At 42.7% G+C, this 24,714-nt stretch overlaps 1 protein-coding gene and 1 pseudogene across 1 annotated transcript in view; both read left to right on the forward strand.

Annotated features, from left to right (window-relative positions):
* Window positions 1-1,833: 1,833 nt before the first annotated feature.
* Window positions 1,834-9,041, forward strand: LOC105100180 (tubulin alpha-1C chain-like; annotated as a pseudogene).
* Window positions 9,042-18,284: 9,243 nt separating this feature from the next.
* The window catches only part of CATSPERE (catsper channel auxiliary subunit epsilon), a 98,636-nt gene continuing 92,206 nt past the window's right edge, over window positions 18,285-24,714 (forward strand). The window contains exon 1 of the mRNA XM_031438504.2: window positions 18,285-18,494. Coding sequence (XP_031294364.1) covers window positions 18,285-18,494 — 210 coding nt within the window. The remainder of the gene's footprint in view (window positions 18,495-24,714) is intronic.

The following is a 24,714-nucleotide window of genomic DNA, read 5'->3' on the forward strand; positions in this document are numbered from 1 at the left end:
CTTGTTAAATCTTTGTTAAAACGACATACCCAATAGGGTGATACTAGCTTAGTGCAATGTTTATGATCTTTAGATGGAAAATGCTTGGGAGTTATCCCTCCCACCCTTCCCTGTTACTCCAGTGTGGCCTCAGTGGTTTCCAGTCTGCTCTTTCCCTATGACATGGGCATGGGAACCAGAAAAGCGCCTTCCTGGCACCAAGGGACAAAATGCAGAAAACCTGACTCTTGATCAGCAGTGCTTTTGAGGAAAGTTCATGATCAGAAAGGGAAACGTGAAAATGAAGGCAACCTCATCGGAAGTGGAGTCAGGAAGCCAGGAAGAAGGAACTGTCACGCGTGCCACTTATTGCAGCCTACAGAGCCAGCAGCAAGAAGGAAGATAGAATGTCAATTTTCTTCAGCTATAAGGGAGGACATTTTTCACAGAGCAACTTCATCTCCTGCTTTTAAGAAAAAGGAAGGAAGATTCCCTCCTTGACCCAACAGCGATGCACTAACTACAACTTGCAGCCCATGAGAAACTGCTGCAACCCGACTGGCTCTTCTCCAACGGACTTTTGTTCAAAACAATCACCCCCAGCTTCTTCTTAAAACCTAATAAAAGCAAACCCCTCTCCTTTGTTCTCCTTATTTGCCTATGATTCACCATAGCTTACCTGTTCTGAACTGCAATTTTCTGCTATTCCCAAATAAACCCATTTTGCTGGTAAAATAGCTGGCTGTCTTACTTTTGAGGTTGACAGGTGACGTAGAGGAAAGAAGGAAAAGTTAGAAATAAAAATCTAAACTTGGAAGCAGTTTAGATAACAGAAATAAATCCAAATATCTTGAAAAAGGACTAATTTTAATTGGTGTGATGTAAAAAAGCATGTTTACATCAAGAGAGGGGGGTTTGTGTGATTTCAACAAAATAATACTAAGGATGTCACTGCTTCAAATGCATTTATAATCCCTTGGTTAGAGTGGACTCCATTCAGTAGAGGGATGGAAAGATGTTTTTAACTGGCAGACTCTACCAGCAGGTGAGATAGCTGCCTAATTTGGTGGGCGAGGATGAGATGATGGTGTTGAGTTTGACTTTTTTGAGTTTATGGCCAAGTAGCCTCATTTTAACCAGTGATATGCCCACCTTCAGTAGAACACAACATTTGAGCTGTTTTGTTTGGAGCAGTGACAGGCAGTGAATAACCATGTCTCAGCTTTGTATATGCAAGGGTTTTTTTCAAAGTACTTACTTAAATATTCACCCACACACTCACTTCTTATCCTTTGACCAAAGACATCCACTTTAGAGCTGGCAGCCTCATAAAACCCAAGGGTTGAGACCAAAAAACACTTTCCAGAGTTCGAAGTTAACCTAAGCAACCTGTACTTAAACCACCTGAGCATTAAGTTTTAAAGTATTTCAGGATACTTTTGAATGATGTGGCTAGAGTCTTGTTGGGGGAAAAGCAAACAAACAAAAAACCAGCTGCAAGAATTCAGGGGGCAGTGGCAAGCGACACCATAACTTTAGGTCTTCCTGCACTCTCTGAGCAGAAAGTCATTTATAGCTGCAGGTTTTCTAAGGCAAGAATTCGTCTCCAAGCCTAACCCGCATAAACTGGGTTTTCCACTGGGAAGTGAGAATAGGAGATGACAGAAGCTTAGGTTCCTCTGAACTGTGCTGCACAAATAGAGTAGTCATTGGGGGGTGCCCAATCACTTTATAAAAAACATCAATTAACCCTCCCAAACTAGGAAGTGGACTGATTTGCTATGCTTAAGTATTTAGAACTCAAAACCTCATCTCAGACAGCCGGGTGAGAAGCGCGTGGGGGGCCCCGGCACAATGGGAGCCCGGCGGGGAGGCAAGGCTGGAGGCTCGCGGGGACTCAGTCCCAGGAGGGGTCCAGGGCCCTGTGCAGCCTCCACCCGTCGGAGCAACCACGGTGAGAGGCGCCGGGGAGGCCGGCAGTCCGGCGGCGGGGATGCTGCGCGGGGCGTCTGGACTGTTCGCGGGGACCGTGGGCTGCGCAGAAAGGCCGGGCGGGCCGGCCTCGGAGCCCGGCTCTTCCCCGCGCCTTCCGGGCCAGAGGCGGACGCGGGCCAGCAGGGTCCCCGGCGCTACCGGCGGGGCGGGAGACCGAGACCCGCGCGTTTCCCCGCCCGAGACCGTGACGCGGCGCCGCCTGCCCCGGAGACCACAGCCGGCGCGGCGGCCGCGCCCGGGACGGCGGGGAACCCCCCGCAGGTCCCTCCGGTTCGGAGCCTGGGCGGCCCGACGCGGGCCGGAGGTCAAAGGCGCACGACCTTTGGTCCGTACCTGAGCAGGGGTTCAGTGAGCTCCGGGACCCGGGGAGGTATGCCCTTTGCCCATCTGTCTCCTCTCTGGGTGCCCAAGGACGCGAAGTCCCTCAACGGAGAACTCAGGGTGTGTACACAGGCCAGGCGCCTCCCAGGAATCTCAGGATCCCCACCTCTGGCTGAACCTTGAAGAGGCTCTGAGACTGTCTTGAAGGATGGTTCCTAACTGAACTGCTGAACTGTGAAACGGTTGCCCAACTCCTCGAAGACCGCCCTCTGCATCTGGGAAGGTCTAGACTGGATTGGGTGAAGGAGCAGAGCCAGGAAATCCTCTCCATCACAGGAATTACCCCAGTGAGGACAGTTGACAGGTGGGGTGAGGCTTCTGTCTCCATTGTGACCCTTAAGCTGTTCTCATCGGTCTAGACTGGATTGGGTGAAGGAGCAGAGCCAGGAAATCCTCTCCATCACAGGAATTACCCCAGTGAGGACAGTTGACAGGTGGGGTGAGGCTTCTGTCTCCATTGTGACCCTTAAGCTGTTCTCATCTGGATTAACACGCATGTACTGGGGGTCAGGACCGGTGTCCAGAATAGGGGCATATTGGGGGAGAGTATAGCTCAAGTGGTAGAGTGCATGCTTAGCAAGCATGAGGTCCTGGGTTCAATCCCCAGTACTTCCTCCAAAAAAAACACAAAAAACAAAAAAACCGAATAAACCTAATTTACCAAAAAAGAAGAAATTGAACAGAATAGGGGCATATTCCTCTCCCTGCCAAAAGGGAGCTTTCAAAGTGCTCGAACTCTACATAGAGTCTCTGCTTCCATTTACCCACAGACCTGAACTCATCTGCCCTCTCAGGGTGTGGAGGACACCCAAACGTGGAGGACTCCTCCTCAGGGTCCAGGGCTAGAAGCTCCAGAGGGCCCTGTCTTGGCATGCAGGGGGCTGAGCCTTCCCGAATCACCCCAGCCAGCAGACAGGGCACTAGGTAGTGAGGTTTGGCTACTTGGTATTGGATTTCTCTAGAAGATTTAGGATTAGACCCCTTTGTTCTCAAACCCTGAGTAAATGAAGAGAAAATGAAGTGGGAGAAGGCATGGAAAGGAACCCAGTCTTTTGGGTTTCAGACCAGGTAATGCACTGCCAGGCTTCAGCCTCCAGGGAGGAAGGATAAAGGATGCTCTCAGGGAAGGCTTTTCAGGCCCTCCTCCCTCCTCACACCACACCACTGCTCCACTTCTCCCAACAGCATGAGTGTGTCTCTGTCCCCGTGCACCAGGCTGGGGAGCAAATGGGCAGTGCCTGCTGGGAACCCTACTGACTGGAGCATGACATCCAGCCCTATGGCACCAGTGAGCAGGCCTGGGGAGCTATAATGACTCCTTCAACACTTTTAGTAAGAGAGGGGCTGGCAAGCACATGCTCAAGGCTGTCTTTGTGGACCTGGACCCTTATGTCGTAGGTGACTGGGCACCTGGTGGGGGAATCCCTGTCCCCAGCCCCTATTTTTTGCCATCCAAAGTCAGCTGGGACCTCTGCTTAGGGGAAAAGCTCTTGGAATGCAGGCAATTGCCTGACGAGAACAACACTGAAATCTGTTGCTTTTGTCTAGACTTAGTCTTCAGGGGTTCCTGGGACTTCCTGTGCTGAGGGGGCGATTAATCAGACAGCTCTGCCCAGAAACTGCTAGATATTTGAGTCAGGGGTCAGCCCTGGAACTGCAGAAAAGCCTGGATGTAAAAGCAGAAATTTCAAACTCCCTTTCCTTAGCCTCAGGTTCTTGGGGATAACATTGCCTGCGGAACTAGGTGCTGAGAACATTCACTATGTTCTCAGCCTTAACTGAAATGGGTTCCCTAATAGAATGTGGACCTGGGTGAACTTGGCTGTGTTGGCTCCCAGGGGTTCCTGTGCTTCCTCCTTTCTGCATCTGGGTTTCCTCACTTTCCTGTTCCTGAAAATGTCACCCCTCTCCTGTCTTTCTAAAGACATTGGTGTAAATGTTAAACTGTGGACTGGGTTTTTTGCATTAGTCTGTGTTCTTATCCCAATCAAAAGTCAAGTGAGAGTCCCCTAAACACCCTCTGATTCTTCACTAAACAGAATGAAGTGCCTATGATGCCAGGGAAGGGACTGGTAAAGGGACCCCCTAACCTTCCCCGTCACAGCCCAGGTAGGACTGGGCTTTAGAAGTGGGCTTGGAAGTGCTGTGTACCTCTCTGTTCAGTCCTACCTGGGGGAGCTCAGCCACAAAGGTCCTAGTGCCTGTGTCCCCATGGGAGAGGAGACCTTTCTTTCTCCCAGGATGGAGAAAGAACTGGCAGGTACAGGCAGCTCTTCCACCTGGAGCAGCTGATACCTGGGGGGGAAGATGCTGCCAGCAACTCTGCCCAAGGTCACCACACTGTGGGGAAGGAGAGCCTCGATCTGGTGCTGGAGCGGATCCAAAAACTAGTGAGCAGACCTGGTGCCTTGGCACCTGCAGGAGATCAGTGCATCCTTAGGAAGAAAGGGGAACCCCAGGCCTGCGGCTGGTGCTGATGGTTCCTCTGGCCTGTCCATCCACTTGGCTTCCTCTGGAGGGAGCTGTGCATCCTGGGTGTGGATCTGGGGTTAGAAGTCTGATGAACCTGCTTCGTGGACTGGTCTGTGGCCTCGGGCTTTCTGCTCTGCTGTCCTCGCTTTGCCAGGCCTGACTGTCCGATCCAGGCGTTCTTTGAACTTTGATCCGTCAAGGGCCCCAGCAGGTGGGCGGAAGCTGCCTCAGCAGCTCGGCTTGTTGTTCTTAGACCCCTGCCACTTCACACACACAGCACTGCCCTCCTGGGTCCTCTGTGCCCCAGGACTCCAAGCCCCTTGGAGATATTTTCTTCTCACCTTTTATGGAGGTGAAGCATGAGAGAACTTTCTGCAGTGATGGAAATTTCTATATCTTGACTAGTTTGGAGGTTCTATAGGTATATACATTTGTCAAATTATTCATTGTACGTTCAATAGCATCTATATACTTAAGTATAAGTTATGCTTCAAAGTTTTGGGTTTTTTAAGTACACACGTGAATACAGCTGTAGTTAGGTCACAATACCTTTCTAGACAGAAAAGGGTTCTGCCAGCAGAAGAAGGCTGGGGGAGCTAATATGCCATCTGCATTGTGAGCAGTGTTCTCTCCCACCCCAGACAGACCAGTGTACCAGGCTTCAGGGTTTCCTCATCTTCCAGAGCTTTGAGTGGGCCACTGGCTTAGGCTTCACCCCCCTGCTGGTGGAGTGGCTTTCTCTTGACTATGGCAAGAGATCCAAGTTTGAGTTTGCTGTCTACCCAGCCTCCCAAGTATCAAAAGCAGTTGTGGAAACTTACAGCTCCATCCTGACCACTCACACCACCCTGGAGCACACAGACTGTACCTTCACGGAGGACAACGAGGCCATCCGTGATATGTCACCACGCCTGGACATCAAGTGCCCTACCTACACCAACCTCAACTGGCTCATCAGCCAGATTGTCCTCTGCATTTTGCTGCGCCCTGTGTTTTGCTAGTGCCCTCAATGTGGACAGGCCTTGCAGCGCTCCAGACCAATCTGATGTCCTACCCCTGAATCCCCTTCCCCTTAGTGACCTGCTCACACATTGTCTCAGCTGAGAAGGCCTATCACGAGCAGCTCTCCATGTCAGAGATCACCAGCGCCTGCTTCAAACGCGCCAGTCAGATGGTCGAGTGTGACCCTCACTATGGCAAATACATGGCCTGCCGCCTGCTCTGCCATGGAGATGTGGTGCCCGAGGATGTGACGGTGTCACTGCCACTCTCAAGACCAGGCACACCATCTGGTTTGCAGGCTGGTGTCCCACGTGGTTCCAAGCCAAGTTGGGGAGGAAAGGAGGGGTCGGCATGTGTCCTGCATACCTGCTGAGAGGGGAGATTCCTGCAAAGCTGCAGGCATGAAAACATGCACCAGGGATGGGGAGAATCAGGCAAATAGCAGCTTTCGGGGCTGTCTTTAGCATAAGAGAGCTCACCTTGTCTAGAACCCAGGCCTGTGGCCTGTACTCCAGGGTCATTTCTACTTGAAAGTTTGCCTTTACGAAAGGTAAAGTGTGTTTCATGTCTCTTAGCCTGGAAAATAGGCATTCCCTAGGCCTCCCAGTCAGACTGGGGCAGGGCTGTCTTTGTTCACAGGAGCCAGGGACACGCCCACTTAATACAGCTCCTGCTCAGAACGGAGTGTTTTGGGAAGCACAGAAAGGCCTGCCATTCAGATAACGGGCAAAACAGGGGCCAGGAGCTCTATGTCGCAGAAGGTCTTCTGTCTCTTCGTTTTGAGTAATTCGTTTATGCCCCACCCTTTTATCAGTTCACATGCCCAGAGGGTACCAGACACATGACCTAGTTTAAAGTTTTATGGTTTTTGTTCCAGGGTGAGACTAGAAAGATAAAGGTAGCAGTTGTGACATTTAGAAAATATACAGCTTTCCTGCCCTATTACACTGCTGTGTATGTGACCACAATGGAGAGGAGGTAGGGACTTCTGGTCATAAAGATAGTAGAAACTTGCTAGTATTAAAGAGTCATCCTGCAGCTCAGAACAAAGGAGCAGGAAATGTGAGAGGCTGACTCTGTTTCTCGGCTCTGCATTTTAGGAAAGCTTAGCTACTCAAAGGAAGAACAGGTTGCCTTCAGGAGTTACTGGTAAGCTTTCTACCCTTGGAGGCATTAAGAGGAAGTTGACTTTTAAAAAAAAATTTGAATATGAAATGTACTTATACAGTCTGAATAGAGCAGTGTTTAAACTAGGTTAAGTTTAGATTCAGTTGGAGATCTTCACAAGGTTCTATATTTTGTTTAAACTGTTGATTTCTAAACTACAGGAAAGTGGGGAGACTTGCAGTTAACACTCACATACCCATTACCTAGATCCAACATCTAATTCTATGTTTCCTTTATTTTTGCCTTGCTGGCCCATTTAAACTCCTTTATAGCTATTATATAGCAAACATCTGTTTTTGTGCCTCACAGAATTAATAATACTTCTCCAAAATAAAAATACCGAGTCAATATTCAAACTTTCCCAGTAGCCACGAATTGTTTTTAGTCAGTTTTCAAAGTCAGGATATAATCAAGAACCAGGCATTGTATTTATTTGTCTCTTAAATATTTTAATATAAAGCAGTTGACCCTTTTTTTGTATGTGTGTGACTTGGAAGAGACTAGGCTCCTTGTCTTGAGTGTCCCACATTCCGAAATTGTTTCCCTGTGATGGTGAACTTGTTCTTCATAGACTGGCAAATATTGAACGCCAGGTGACTGGCCCTTCCCCAGTCATGGGACTCCTTGTACAGGCTCCCTCCAGGGAACACAGAACCAGGCATTCACACTACTTGCTGTTTCTTCACAGCCCCCCACTGTGAGGGGACCTGGCCAAAGTACAGGGGGTGATGCTCAGTGTTACTGAGGTCTGGTTCTGCCTCAACCACAAGTTGGACTTGATGTATGCCAAAGAGGCACTTGTGAGGGCATGGAGGAAGAGGAGTACTCTGAGGCCTGGGAGGTCCCAGCGCCCTAGAGAAGGATTATGAAAAAGCGGGCAGGGAGTCAACGGATGGAGAGGATGAGAGTAAAGAATACTGGGGGGGGGGGGCCCTTGGCCCCTGCAAAGCCTGTTCTCTCTCCCCAGTTTTGTATGTCTCATTCAACTGTTTCCCTAATGCCCTGCAAATACAATCAGTTTTGCAAGGGGTGTGGAACTATATGACGTGGAACTCTGCTCAGGCAATGGGTCTTCTCCAACTTTCCCAAATTCTTTGTCCTCCTTCTAAGTTGATGGGCAGGGTGGCCTCTGCCCCCCAGTGATTACAGCCAGAGGATGTCCGGTGGAGGATTGGCCCTTCTGTCCTATGTGGGCAGACCACCCTGACAGATATTTGGGGCTCAGGACCTGGGCACTGGTGCTCTGACTTCATGTGGTGGTTCCTATGTACCCCCTTATCTCCAGCCACCTTAAGGAAAGGTAAGCCTTCTAGAGGTTCTGGTGAAAGCTGCTGAAAGTGTATCTGCCTCAGCATTCCGGGACAGAAAGTCTGTCTCAATTCCAGCACTTTACCCATTCTCCCTCCTCATGGCCAACAGAGGGCAGTAGAGGTGAAATCCACATGGACTCACAGCCCAGTTGGCTGCAGCCTTCTTCCAATTTAGGGCTTTACCCTGATGCCTTATAAAGGCACAGGGTTGGAGAACCAGGACTCTAAAAGATGGGGCTTTTTTAGCTTGGGGCTTGGACCAGAGGCAACATAGGAGTCTCCAAGCATCCCAGTCTGAAACTTAATGATGGGGTTCCTCACATTGTTCTCATTCCAAGAAACTGGTGGGGAGCTGTGTAAAGAGTAAGTAGAACAAGGGTGATAGCATGACTGGGAAAGTTCAGATTCTGTATTCTTTATGTTCTCTTCCACTGCAGCTTTTCTGACCCTCCATGAGAAAGAAGCCCACTCTGGCTGATGGCAGCATCTCTTCCCCTGGAGCACTGGCTGGTTGACATCTTCATCTTTCAGGACGTGGGCTTCACCAAGGACATGGACAACATTAGGTTGCTGGTCTGTGCAGACTGTGGAGTCAGACCAATTGGCTACATTGTCTGGATGACAAGACCAGGTTCTCTGTGGCCATGGAATGGGTTTCCCATGAGTAGTGAGGAGAGGGGAATCAGCTCCACACCCCACTATAAAAAGCTGCTCCCCTCAAGAACTGGCATTTAACCTGGTATAACTGTTCTGCTGCTGCCTTCCCTGCAGTAACAGAAACTATGAGTATCAGCCTGCTCAGCTGACATGCAGAGGGAGAATCCTGCTCCTCCAAAGCCTCAACAGCATGTCTCTTGTTTAGGCCGCTTTGCATCACAGCATTTCCCAATTCCCCTTTCCTGCCGGTTTTAGGACACTGGGACACTGCCACAAAACTGTTCTCCACCCTGGTATTCTGCCTGGGCTCTCTTTCACCCAGAGGCTCCCTTGTTCCTTGCTCTAGAACAGCAGTTCTCAGCCTTTCAGCCACAGTGACCTATGACTCATGCTCATGTGCTGGTAGTTGAAACGCCCCCTCCTTTTTCTCTCTCATTCAAGAAAGCATGTGAGTGTGTGAGAATGCCTTTTTTGTATGGCTCACTTTACCTATAGTAATTAATTCTTTTTAAAAGCAAAGCATTCACAAACTTCAGTATTTAATAGCTAATCAGAAACACATTGCCTAGGACACACCCCCAAGACTACGTCCAATAGTCTCTACTCCAGGTTGACAGTAATTTTTATTGTGAAGATGAACATAGTGGCCCCTCTTTCCTTCAAGTCTCAATGTAGATAAATGCCTTCCTGCTGTAGCCTGTAAGTTGAGAATCAGATTTTCACCCCCAAGGAAAACTCAGCCCTGGTTGTTTTCCTAGGATATCTTAGGATTAGAGTGGAGGGTGTGGGATACAGGAGGGGTAGGCCTTTGCCGTGTTATACATGAGTTTATAGGTTTGTCTTATCGGGACAAGTAACTCATTTGCTCTTAGAAAAGACTTCTTTACTGGATAGTGTTATCATTTACTGGACATGGTCCTCTCTGAGTTTTGGTTCAGCTGGAATCTCTATTCCAACCAAGAATACAAACTTTCCATCCAAATACCTCTACTTCCAGCTGTGGAGTTGCTCTGTTTGATGATGGCACCAGTTTGATCTTCAGTACCATCTTCAGTTGTTCTATCGTTTCTCCTCTGAATGACTCACCATCTTAGAGGGAATCTGTATAACCAGGTTTCAGGTATCCTCTGATCATCCCTACCTCTAAGATTCAGGGGACCTAGAACTGAAATGCGAACTAAATAGAGACCTTGCCTTCTTCAGTCCATTCCTTGACATCTATTTGCAGGTTGCTTCCTTCTTCCTTCTCCCCAGAACTTACTCTAAGGGCTCCCCAATTAAAGTATGAGCCTTTTGCAACCAACCTACTCCCCTAGAAAAGCGGCTTCCTTCCCCAGTCATAGCCTCAATGTGTTCTAGGAGAAAATGAGAGAACTGTTTCCCAGAAAATCAAATGTCCATGATTATGGCATTTGCAGAAAGAAACAAAAACAAAAACAAAAAACTCAGAATTATCCACTCAGGTCAGAAGGAGCAGAACCAAGAAGATGCCTCTAGGGGCATTGGTCCCTCATATTACAAGCCAACACCTAGGGAAGGCTTTTTTTTTTTTTTTTTTTTTTTAATTAGGCTTTGGCCTTTACCTCCTTCTCCTTCTTCTTTTTTTTTTGTTGCAAAAGATTTTAAAAGACTTATTTAAAAAGAAGGGAAAAGTACACCCCCAAGAACGGAAGGCAGTCTGATCCAAGGGAGGAAGAGCTATTTCTTTTTTTAAACACAGACATAGTATATATTCATTGCAAGTAAACACAAAAATAGGTATAAAAATCTTTTTAATCACTCGTATTTCCACCACCAGAATGGTAATGTGGTGTATATCCTTCTCAATATTTTTCTATATGTAATATAAATGTGTATGGTTTTTTAAAAGAAATATGAGGCCATACTTTATTCTTTTATAACTTGTTTATTCCATTTAACAAAATACCAACTTCCCATGTCGGTTGACATCCATCTATGTACACCATTGTTTTTTGTATTCCATTGTATTTCTGTACTGTCATTTAAATAAGCCACTATTAGACGGTCTCCAGTTTCTTATAAACAATGTGATATGAATGCAACCTTATAGCTATATCTGTTTACACATTCTTGGCTACATCATTAAAAGTGGAATCACAGGGTATGCTCATTCCAAGGCTTTGCTGTATGACATAAATTCCTCAAAAACAGCTGTGCTGATTTATTCTCCTCCAGCCAGCGTAAAAGAGCAGCCATTTCTCAGAACCCTTCCTAACACTGTGTATTTATTATCATTAAAAGAATATTTTGCCACTTTGATAGAAAAAAATCTCATTTTTAATTTGTATCTATTGTATCTCTAATAAAAATTTTATCTACTTAGTCATTTGCAATTTTTTTTTGAGACTTGCCAAACATTATTGCCCCAGTAGCCAAAAATATCGAGTTGTTATTCTGGCTCTTCAGTTTTATCTGAAAGAAAGGCATGTAAGCAGTGGAAATTAAATTCTGTATGTCCCTGGGAAGAATACATAATTAGAAAAAGCAGAAGACAGATGAAAACTGAACCTTAGGATTTATCTTGAGGTCTGTCAACTAATTAATTAGTCACTTAGTTCTGCTATAAAATGAGAATGTCATCTCTTCATTCCCCTCACATATAATAGGATCTCACTAAAGATGTGAGTCAGTTACCTGCTGTCTGCTATAAGTAGATAGAGGTAACCCATGTTTGCTGCTTTCAGTGTAGAAACCCGCAGTTCCCGTTGGGGAGAGCAGTTCATTTTTCCAAGGCCTCATTGTTTCTACAAAATTCTTTTCTAACACAGAACCAAAGATGGACAATGGTGTCCTGCAATTTTATATACAGTTACCATGCCAAGTATGAATGAGGCTACTCAAGTAACTCAAAGTATATCAAATGAGGGTCTGCTCTTGGTGATAGTGGATAGGTAATTTGGACTGACCATCCCACTAAGGGCACTAGAAAGGCTAGAAAAAATATTTTAGAAATCTGAAGATACCAGAGAGCTAACATGAGTGTGAAGAATTACTGGACCAGAACCACTGAGAAGATGGAGGCTGTGGTAGGCGGGCTTGATGTTAACAGCCACTGCACAAGCACTTGTCAGACTTGGAGGAGGCAGTTCAGAGGATGATGGGTGATTTTGATGGCCTTCCAGAATTAGAGGGCGGAGCCTGTCAAAGGATAATAGACCTGGTGAATATTCTTCACTTTGGTTTGTGGCTGTCAGTTCTTTGCACCCCAGCAATGGGGTGAACCAGAAGTAGGAAAGAGAAAGGCCCTTGCAGGAGATTGCAGCTCAGTTTCCAATTCTCCCAGTCCTTGAAATTGGGTTATGGTGATCCTAAAGGGGAAGTGTCCCTAAACCCTTGGCCCGAACAAAAACTCTCTCTAGAGGGAAATATCATCATCCTAAACTTCAGGTTGTTTCTACAAACAGTTTCACTATTACAAGTATTATGAATACACTAAAACTATCACAGTATCCTGAATACACTAAAACAAGCAAGCAAACCAAGCATGCAGAACAAGAAGAAAACCAGTAAAACAAGATGATGGAAACAGGTCCATAGAGGATGGAGACACTGGAGCTTTCAGACATAAGCTATAAAATGACTCCTTACTCTGTTCAAGGAGATATAGAAGTTTGGGGAATTTCAGCAGCTACCTGGACATATGAATAAACAAGTGAATTCTACAATGTTTTTAAAAATCCAAAAGCCAAAATTAAGAGTTCAGTGGAAATGTTTTTTTTTTTTGGGGGGGGGAATAACTAGGTTTATATATTTATGAATGGAAGTACTGGGGATTGAACCTGGGACCTTGAGCATACTAAGCAGGCACTCTACCACTGAGCTATAGCCTCCCCACAGCAGAAGGTTTTAACAGAAGATTAGGCACAGCTGAAGAGGGAACTAGAAAGGAAACTGGTAACTGGGAATAACTCAAAACAGATCTGCAAGACTGTAATAATACAAAACCTTATATAGCACTGCTGAGACAAATTAAAAGAAAACGAATTTATGGGGCCAGAAAACCATAAGTCCACAGGCTAAATCCACTCAAGCCCAGCATCTGATTTATTGAGATTCAGGAGTCTGCAAGCTAAGAATGATTTCACCTTTTTAAATGGTTATGTAAGTTTCTACATAATACCCTCAATTTTGCCTCTAAGAGGCAAAGCCTAAAATATTTATTAACTGGTCCTTTAGGAAAAAAGCTTGCCAACTCCTGACTAATACTGTAAAGACGTCAACTTTTCCTCAAACTGATATATAAATTTAATAAAACTTCAGTAAAAAAGAGGACAGGTTTTTTTGTTTGTTTGTTTGACTCTAAAAGTTACAGGAAAATGTAGAGGACTAAGAATAGCCAAGGCAGCCATGGAGGAAAACAAGATGGAACAATTTCCCTATTAGATAGATATCATGGTTTGTCACAAGGATAGACAAAGAACAAAATTGAACAAAATAGCTCAGAAACAGATCCATGTATATGAATACTTGATTTATGACAAAAGTGGGATTAATGATTGGGAGGGGGCAAGAAGAGGGCTTATATAATGCCGGTGATTTCTACTTTCAAAAAAAATCCGAGTAGTGATTATGTGATAAATTATTAAGCATTGTACACATCTTTTGTGCATGTTTCTGAATATATGTTTTTATAATAAAAAGGCTTTTAGAAGAATGTAACCAATGGTCCTACTCAAAACTCACTCCTAAATATCAGTTGTCAGACCCTTCATAATTGGGTTACATTTCTTTTGTATTACCTCCTAAACCTATACACATTTAAAAATTAAACCCTTTATTCTGCCTGCTCACCTCTAAGGAAGGTAAGTTCCATAAATGTAGGGACCAAGAATATCCTGTTTACTGTTATACTTTTGGTGCCTGGCCCAATGCCTGCCACATTTAATAATTTGATAAACAGTTAAGGGAATTTAAACTTCGTTGAATGCTACTGCCATTTTAATGGGACTAATTTAAAGTATTCATGCAAAATTTTTAAATGGAGCTAGGGATTAGAGTGAATTATATTTCTGATGCAGGAATAGTGGGTTAGAGATTAGGTGCTGCAATTTTTTCCAATGCCTTTTGACAAAGACAAGGAAAACAGCTATGGTACAGGATCATGAACAGCGTACATCATTGTGGCCATGACCAGGGCTAAGTCTTCAGAAAGTAAGGAAATAAAGGAGTCTAACTTTGGTGCCAATTTTTCAGTTGTGATCAAGGATTCCTGAAATGTGCCTAAATGTCAGAATTTAGGGTTAAGTGTCAGAAGTGTCTACCAAATTCATTTCAAGTCTATTGTAACTTGGGATGCATTTTGCCTCATATAGAAACAATTTTATCCACAAGTAGTTTGTAGCCTATGACATAAACTATGTGTACACAAAGCATAGTATTATAACAAATGATTTTAATTTGGTATGCTAGGAACATGTTCTCTGTTAAATTAGAGCAGGTTTCCTCCAAAATCCAGACCTGGTGGCCCCAGAGTCTATTTCTGATTGGGGGCCAGGATGAACTGTGACCCCAGGGAACTAGTGAGCAGATGGAATGTGGGCTGGGGACACTTACCTAAGGAGGTGAGGGGAGAGTGATCAACCCCCACAGGCTTGTACATTATCTCTTCCCCTCCACTTTGTCCTGAACGAGCTGTGGCATGAGATGTCAAATAGGGTTTGGATGGATAGGGGAGTTCCATCTCAGGAAGCATTTGCCCCAGTCAAAGGGGAGGTAAATATCAAGATAAGACAATATGACTTTCAATAGAAAGTGAGCTCATGTAGGCACCCAACTTGGGCAACTACAGTAAGGTGACTATCAGTTGTAAGTAACTCAGTCATTTGAAAGCAGGTACCACCTGTACAGCCTTGGCACTGGCTCAAGAATGAATAGCTGAGGCACGGCCCTGGTGTTTCCCTGTTTACCTTGATTCTTTACCACCCCAGGAACAGGATATTCTTGTTCTCACAAAATCTCTCCATCTAAAATTGCAACCCCCCACCACAACACACACACACACACACACACAAAGTTACAGGCCAATATCACTGATGAACATAGATGCAAAAATCCTCAACAAAATATGAGCAAACCAAATTCAACAATATATTATAAGGATGATACACAATGATCAAGTGAGTTTTATCCCAAGGGTGCAAGGATGATTCAATATTCATAAATCAATCAATGTGGCACACCACTTTAACAAATTGAAAAATAAAAACCCTATTTTAAAGCATAAAAACATCTCCATAGATGCAAAAAAAGCTTTTAATAAAATTCAACATCCACTTATGATACAAACTTTCAACAAAATGGAGACAGAGGGAACATACCTCAACATAATAAAGGTCATATAGGACAAGCCCACAGCTAACATCATACATACTCAAAGAACAGGACAAGGATGCCCACTCTTATCATTTTTATTCAAGATAGAATTGGAAGTCCTAGTCACAGCAATCGGATAAGAAAAAGAAATAAAGGAATCCAAATTGGAAAAGAAAACATAAACCTGTCACTGTTTGCAGACGACAAGATACTATATGGAAAATTCTAAAGATGCCACCAAAAACAAACAAACAGAACAAAAAACTATTACAACTAGTAAATGAATTCAATAAGTTGTAGGATACAAAATTAGTACACTGAAATCTGTTGCATTTTCTATATGCTAACAATGAACTATTAGAAAGAGAAATTAATAAATTAATTCTATTTACAATTGCATCAAAAAGAACAAATTATCTAGGAGTAAATCTAAGCAAAAAGGTAAAAATCTGCACTTGGAAAACTGTAAGACTTTGTAGAAAGAAACTGAAGATGACACAAACAAATGGAAAGATTTACCTTGCTCACGGATTGAAAGAATTAATGTTGTTATAATGACCATACTATTATTCAAGGTAATCTACAGATTCAATGCAAGCCCTATCAAAATACCAATGACATTTTTCACAGAACTGGAACAAATAATTCTAAAATTTGTTTGGAAACACAAAAGATCTTGAATAGCTCCCCCCCCCACCCCCCCAAAAAAAACCCCCAAAAAACCTTGAGAAGAATCACTCCCTGACTTCAGACTACACTACAAAGCTACAATAATCAAAACAATATGGTACTGGCACAAAAACAGAACACAGATCAATGGAACAGAATATCGATCCCAGAAATAAACTCACACTTACATGGTTATTTACCCTATGATAAAGGAGCAAAGAATATACGATGGGGGAAAAACAGCCTCTTCAATAAATGGTGTAGGGAAAACTGGACAGCTGCATGCAAAAGAATCAAACTGGACTACTTTCTCATACCATCCTCAAAAATAAGCCCAAAATGGATTAAAGACTTAAATGTAAGACCTGAAACCATAAAATTCCTTGAAGAAAACATAGGTAATATACTCTTCGACATCAATCTTAGCAATATTTTATAGGACAGGTTTCCTCAGGCAAGGGCAGCAAAAGCTAAAAATAAACAAACGGGAGTACTTCAAACTGAAAAGCTTTTGCACAGTGCAGGAACTAGCAACAAAGTGAAAAGGTAGGTTACTGAATAGGAGAAGATATTTGTAAATCATACATCCAATAAGGGGTTAATCTCCAAAATATCCCAAGAACTCATAAAACTCAACATCAAACAAAACAAACAACCTGATTAAAAAATGGGCAGAGGACCTGAATATCCGTTTTCCAAAAAGGAATACTGATGGCCAAGAGGCACATGAAAAGATGCTCAACTTCACCAATCATCAGGGAAATGCAAATCAAAACCACAACGAGATAGCACCTCTCATCTGTCAGAATGGCCATCATTCACACACACACACACTGTGGTTGCCATTTCAATACCATTTAATTGCTATGTAGTCGGGGAAAGACTACATGTAGGGAGAGGATGCAGGCTTATCAGATTCCTCAGATTGCTTGAAAATAAGAGTTAACTATGAGCCTTTCTCTCTGAACTTCGGAATATTTAAAATTCCTGAAGAGCTATGAGGTGTCTGCAATGACGCTGGGGTTGAGGTCGGTGCGGCATGTGAAAACAAAGGAAACCTCATTTTAATGGAGTCAGGAAGCCCTGAAGGGGGACCCACATGCCTGCATAACCAGCAGCAAGAATGAAGATAAGAATGTCACTTTTCTTCAGGTATAAGGGAGGGCATTTTTCACAGTACAATTTTATCTCCTGCTTTTAAGAAAGAAAGAAAGAAAGAAAAAAAAGCTTCCTTTCTGATCCAGCAACAATGTACTAACTACCGCTTGCAGCCAATGAGAAACTGCCACAACCTCAGGCTCTGGCTCTGCTCCAATGAACTTTTGTTCAAAAACAGTCATCCCCAGTTTCCTCCTAAAGCCTAATAAAAGCAAGCCCCTCTTTGTTCTCCCGACTTACCTATGACTCACTATAGCTTGCCTGTCCCAAACTGCAATTTTCTACTATTCCCAAATAAACTTATTTTGCTGGTAAAATAACTGGCTTACTTTTAAGATTGACAACACCTACTGCTCATCAAATGCTCTTTAACTGCAACACAAATTACCTAAGACATCTAGTTCTGATATGAAGCTGCTATGGCAAAAATTGGGAATAGAATTACATCAAATGTAGCGTCTCCCAAATCATAGATATACAATTGCATTCTCTTAACAGTCCCTAGGGTGCATTTTACTATTTTTATTCAATGACTCAAGTCAGTAACACAGAACAAAAACGATCATGCAGGGCAGTGATAACATAAAGAGGAATAAAGATACACTTGTAGTCCTCAAGGATTCAGATTATTTGGTCTATCGACAAGTAAACAGATAAATTATAACGCTACATGATAACTCTGGTGTTTATGTTGGCTATACTGCAAGATTACAAATCCCTTTGCAAACCAGAATGCTGTTCTTTTTCTTTCTACTCAAGTACTGGGCATAAAACAGGTGCTCCATAGCGCATGTTACCACTCATTTCTGTTCAACTTCAAAAACAATTATGGAGCGCCAGCTCCCTACACGGTACTGCCAGATACGTAACAGCTACTGCAGTGATTATATACTGCCACAAGGAAGACGTAGACTAAAAGATACACTAACTTAAAAGTTTCACCTTCATCCAGTCAACTCGGACTCTCCTAACTGGTTTTGCTACTTCATTCCAGAAAGGATAGTTCTGCTTTTCCTTAAGACCTGGTTTACGCTTCCGCCTACTACAGTTAACTTTCTGCAGGCTGGGGAGCCCGCCCCGCGGCGCGCACCTGCACGCAGGCGCACACTCCTCGCCTCGTGGTGAGCGGCCGATCCCGCCCCACGGCGCGCACTTGCACGCATGCGCGCACACCCTCGCCTCGCGGGGAGGTGCGGACCCCGCCCTGCGGTGCGGGCCCGTGAGCATCTCCAGGCAACGGCGTCCGCGGGAGCGCGCGAGGACAGGCGGGCGAGGCTGGACCGTTGGGCGGCGAGGAAGCGGCGCCATGTCAGCCCAAGGAGTGGCAGTGCTGCTGTCTTGGCTGAGCTGTTGCGGCTCGGCCCTCTGGAGGTAGAGAGAGCCAGCCGCGGCGGGGTGGGGTCGCCCCTCGGGCGGGCAGGCGGGGCTCCGACCACGCGCCCTTGCAGACCACAGCCTCCTTCCCACCGTCACCCCAACACCAGCGCTGGCTCCCCGCCGCCACTTCCGACAGTTCTCGGTGAATGAGGGCACGCTGTTAGGACTGGGCTGTGTCCTCCAGTTCCCCCAGGGGGGTCTCGGTACCTTCACGTCTCGGTACCTTCACGTCTCGGTCCTCTGGGCAGCGGGACCCCAGAATCCTGAAGCTCTTTCCCTCCCACTGCACCCTTTTGCCAGAGAGAGAAGCACAGGAGAACCAAAAAGTCGCCACCAGAAATGGGGGGCAGGGGCGCTTCGCTAGGGTAACTAGGTAGTTGATGGTTTATCTTAGGTAGTTGTGGTTGATGTGTGAAGACAGTGCTTGATAAAATGTACACTACAAACTTAAGGACATGTAATTCCTGCATAAAGTGAGTTGATTTGGGGGAAGAAAAACTTAAAAGTTCTGAGATCTCGCTGCAAGTTTTCTTTTTGGTCAGTATTTCTTCGGTAACTGGTGGTTTAGAAAGTGTATCGGGATATTTTAGAAAGATTTTCAATATAGGTTAAAATACAGATAATTGACCAGAAAAATAACATTTTGCGAATATCCCGTTTAATGGAGGCTTTGCTATATTAATATTTATTACCTTCTAACATTAAAATGTAAAGGTACCAGCAGTAAATCAAACCATTACAGAGGTTTCAGAAGGAAGGGATCCACGCCACCTCAAAGGACAGACGGAGGGGTCAAATAAGAGTAAGAGTAACCTTTGGAAAGAGTCACTGAAGTAATGAGAGAGTAGAAACGTAGCATTCTAGCACAACTTTGTAAACCTTCATTTTCTTCTTTATAAAATGAAGATAATAAAACCTGTCATGGTGTTGTGGTGAAGCTTGAATACAGTGACAGCTTTCATGCTGGCAAACAACTGTCAATAAATTATGGTGGCTGATATTAAGGATAGCCTGTGAACTCAGGAATTTTATAAAGTTTGTTATGTTGTGGCACTAGGGATCACCAAGCTTTACTGTAAAGGACCAGATAATAAATATTTCAGGCTTTTCAGGCAATGCAGTCTATGTTTTAGCTACTCAGTTCTGCCATTGTAGAGGACAGCATACACCAAAAATAGTAAACAAAGGGCGTGGCTGTGTGCCAATAAAAATCTATTTACAAAAAACAGATGGAAACAGATGGAATTTAGCCTGCAGGACAGTTTGCCAACCCCAATCTACATTCATAATTGAAGGAAATGCTAACTTTCAGTTAGAGGTTAGTGAAGACAAAAATGGTATTTTTTTCTCATGGTAGTCACAGACTTCCTGAATTTTAGTTCTTAATAAGGTGTACTTTTAAAGGACAAAATTTCTTAAATTTATTATAATGAATTGTTATTTTATTGTTAGCTTTACGGTGGTGGTGGGGGAGCTGGTTAAGAAATCCTTCCTTGCCCCAAGGTCTTAACAGGTATTTAAATTGTCTGCTAATGTTACCGAACCAAATCTGCTTGCCCATGTGCAGTAAAAGCCAATTTACTGACACTAGGTTGTGGTGAAGGAAAGTGCAGCATTTTTGAAGGTGCCTAAGAAAGGAGTACGGGTGGCTGATGCTCAAAAGACCCAAACTCCCCAGTGGATTTCAGGGCCGGGTTTTTAAAGACAATATGAAGGTGAGGGTTGGGACCTGGTTGGGGTGGTATGGTGGTGATCCGCTAAAGCACAATTCCCTGATGGGTTAATGGTGAGGTAACAGGATGGCATTTCAGGAGGGAATCTCAGCTACGAACTTTCTGGTTCCAGCCAGTCTGAGGTCTGTATGTTGGTGGTTAGCATGCAGCAACTTCTTCCATCTGGTGGGGGTATCTGCAAAACAATTCAGGAATGTGCATCAGATACTGTTATCTATATTCTTCAGAGACGAACTAAAGATTCTGCTATATGCCTGATGATGGTTTGAATTATTACCAGTTCCCCTGGCCTACCCGCTGTTCACATTCTTTCAGTCATTAATTCTTGAGCCAGCCTTTTGTGACTCAGGGGAGGCCTGGGAGACTAAAGCTTTTCTACAAACAAGAGGCAGGCAGAGGACATGGTGGGAAGGAGGTTTGTCCTAGGAAGACTCCTTAGGGTCCTGCTCGGATACACTAAGAGTATTAACATTTGGGCTTTGATATTTCTTACCCTTGTGGAGTCAGTTTTCTTAAATCATCTAAGGCAGAAATGCAGTTATTTATTTTTCCTTATGAATCCAGATCTATTTTTTCATCTCCATTTATTGAATAGTCCCTCTTCTCCTCAATTGTTCTGACATATCATCTCTGTCCTATACAAACTTCATATATACACATGCCTATTTCTGGGTTTACTGTTCTGCTCAACTCCATTGGTCAGGTTGTCTATTGCTGCACCAATAACCCAATGTCTTAATTATTGTAGTTTTATAATAAGTCATGATATTTAGTAGAGCAAGCTTCCCCTCCCTGTTCTTTTTGTTGTCAAAGATTAGGTTCTTGCCTTGCTCAGGAAAGAATTCAAGAGCAAGGCATGATACAGTGAAAGCAAGTTTATTTAGAGAGATACACACTCCATAGACAGAGTGTGGGCCATCTTGGAAAGATGAGAGGAAGAGAGACCAAGATGTGTGGGCATGTTTAAAGTAAAAACAGATACATACTCCATAGACAGAGCGTGGGCAGTCTTGGAAGGCAAGAGAGAAAGTGACCACTAGGTGCGGATAAACTTAATGGGTTTGGCAATTTTATAATGCTAATGAGTAGGAGGATTATTCCAACTACTTTGGGGAAGGGAGAAGGATTTTTCAGGAAACACCCCCCCACCCCGCCTACTTTTTGACCTTTTATGGTCAGCCTAGGAACAGTCGTGGTGCCTGTGGTTTGCCATGAGGCTCCTGGTCTACTGGAAGTCGAATCTTCTGGCTTGATTCTAACTAGTTTGTCCTGTCCTTGATTGCTGTGTCACTCCTTCAGTGGTTGTGCCCTGCCCCCTTTTCTCCTTGTTTCATTTTCAAGAAGTGTTCTGATCATTCTTGGACTTCCACACTTTAACACACATTTTAGAACCTGATTATCAAGTACTACGAAAAACTCAGGATTTTGATTGGAGTTGCAGTGAATGTATAGAACACTTTAGAAAGAATAACATCTTTATGAATATTAAATCTTGCTATCCAGTGAGCATTGTGTATCTCTCTTTAGATCTTCTGTAAAAATGGGTTCTGTTTCCTCCTTTTCAATTGTAATTTATTTTTCTTACTGCACTGGTTAAGACCTCCAATACAGTGTTGAGTAGAAGTGGTAATCGTGGCATCCTTCTCTCATTTCAGATTTTTAGGGGGATGGTACTACTGTTTTGCCATTTAGGATATTGTCTGCTCTAGGTTCTCTGTAGATACTTTTCATCATGATTAAGAAAGTTTCTTTGCATTTCTTATTTAGTAAATTTTTAAATGATGAATTTATATGAAATTTATATTTTTCCATCTATTGAAATAATTTTATTTTTCCTCTCTTTAGTATGTGTAGTAGGTTTCATTTGTAGAGTTTTCTAATAAAATCATCTTTGTATACCTAGGATAAATCCAACTTGGTCATGGCTTATTATCTCTTTGTACCTTGTTATATTCAGGTTTCAAATATTTTCTTCAGGATTTTTATATTTTTATTTTTATTTTTCATATCTTAGTTTGATTTTGATATCAGTCTTACACTAGCTTTACAAAATGATTTGGAGAGTATTACCTCTTTTTCAGTTCTTTGGGAGAGTTTGTATAGGATTGGAATAACTTGTTCCTTGAAACTTGTGATTAGACTCGTATGTAAAGCCCCTGAACACAGTGTTTTAGGGGAAATTTTGAAGTATCACTTCAAATCCTCTAATATCTTATAGAACTATTTAGGCCTTTAGTTTTTTGCTTGAGTCAGTTTTGGTAATATATATTAAAATGCCTGTTTCGTGCAATTTTTCAAAATTGTCACATAATTAAAAATATTTCCTTATCTGTTTACTCTTTGGTTTTATTTGTAGTTATGGTCCCTTTTCATTAGTTATTTTTTCACCTTCTTTCTCCCTTTTTGATCAGTCTTGTCATAAGCTTGTCTGTTTTACTCATCTTTGTATTTTTTTCTATCTTTATTGATTTCTGTTTTCATTTTTATCTCTTCTATTTTCTTTGGGCTTATTCTGATACTCTTGCTCTAATATCTTAAGCTAGACATTTAGCTCACAGTTTTTGGTCTTTATTCTTTTCTAATATGACATTTAAAGATATCAATACCCCATATAGTACTCCTTTGCTCTGTCCCGTAAGAAATTGTTTTAACTTTAATCTATTTCTTCTATAACTCTCAAATTGTTTAATAGTTTGTTTCTTAATTCCAAATATGTAAATATTTGATAATCTTTTTGTTAATAACTTCTCCACTAATTGTAATATAATCAGAGAGCAGGGTCCACACGATGCCTATTCTTTGAAATTTGTTGAGACTGGCTTTATGTCCATTATAATAGATGATCAGTTTTTATAAACTTTCCTTAGGTATTTAAAAAGTATGTGTTTTCTCCGGCTCTAGTAGTTCTGTTGAGTCACACTTGTAATGGGTTGATCTTCTTTGTCCATGATTATACTTTCTGTCTCAAAGCCTTTTTGGTCTTAAATTAATATATTCAGTGGGGGTTGGAATTTCTGTGGGAATCGTGTGCATCCCACAGCATATGGTTGTCCCACCTGAATGATTTAGCACTTGCTTCTGGCAGATGCCCAAGAGTATGACCTTTCTAGGACAAATTCCTGGATAGGTATAGTAGGGTGAATAAGGGATTTGAGAGAAAATTGTTTACCCAAAGAATATATTTTGAGGGCTGGAAAGAGAGAGAAAAAAGTAAAGTCAGGAAAGGACTTATCTCTTAGGAGATGAAGGAAGTAGTAAAAATCAAGAATTCTCTTTGATTTTGAAGAACTGGTAGAGTGGGAATACACTAGAGAGAATATGAAATATTCATTCTTACAGTCCTTTTCATTAAAAAATAATACTGGCACATGGACCATCTGCATGTCCCACACCTATGATCATCCCAGATCCATTTCCAGCAGGAACACATTAAATGTTTGACATAATTAAGGAAGCAAGGATGAAGTGTTATCATAGCTGTCTGTGATGAACTTAATAAATTAAATAGGACTCTCTTAGCTACTGTCCCCTCCATACCGTTCCCAGCCTTAATAGGAGTAAGAAGCTGATGAAGGGGAAGTTGGGAGAAGAGGGAAGACCTGTTTCATTCACAAATTAAATTGTATACTTCACCTTTGTAAATTAAGATACAGTGTCTTCCACTTGTATTTTTCTCCTTCCTGAGGTTTCTGTCTGTCTTACTATAATGAAAGGGGTCTTATATTAGACTCATAAGTGGGAGATCGTCCATACTTACTTGAAAAATGGCCTTTGATGAAAAATATTTTATTTTAATTTATAAGGATATATAAAATACATTAACATGTTTTATATTTGATCTGCATATAGATAAAATGTGTTTCATTATAATGTATATTTCATTATGTGACTGATATCTGTTAAGAAGAATTCAGAATGCTGTTAAGACTTTATAATTCTGATAAAGGAGTTAGTGATATCCCAGCAATTCCACATATACATACACACAAAAATTGATTAAAGATTTTAGGGATGGAGTAATTCCAATGGCAATTAAGTGTGTAATATAGACGTGGACCAGATTATTGAAGCAAAGGGAAGGTGAAGGATATTTAAGATAACGCTTTATGACAGCCACTGGCCACATCTGGCTTTTGAGAACTTGAAATGTGGCTAGTCCAAATTAGGATTTTTTTAAGTATAGCATATACACCAGATTTCAAAGTCTTACTGTAAAAATAAAATTGCTTTTGAATAAAATATACTATTAAAATCAGTTTCACTTGTTTCTTCTTGGTTTTTAAATGTAACTGCTAGAAAAATTTTTATTACATAAGTTGCTCACATATTTTTATTGGACAGTGCTGCTTTATTTAGATAGATCATATAGATAGAAATTAAAGTACCCTGAATAATAGCAAGAAATGATAATGAACAAAGAAGGACTCATAGAAATTTGCTCTTTACTTCAGTGTTTCAAGTAAGAAATACCGTTTTTTTAA

Source organism: Camelus dromedarius, chromosome 21, assembly GCF_036321535.1.
Source record: "Camelus dromedarius isolate mCamDro1 chromosome 21, mCamDro1.pat, whole genome shotgun sequence".
Classification (NCBI taxonomy): Eukaryota; Metazoa; Chordata; class Mammalia; order Artiodactyla; family Camelidae; genus Camelus; species Camelus dromedarius.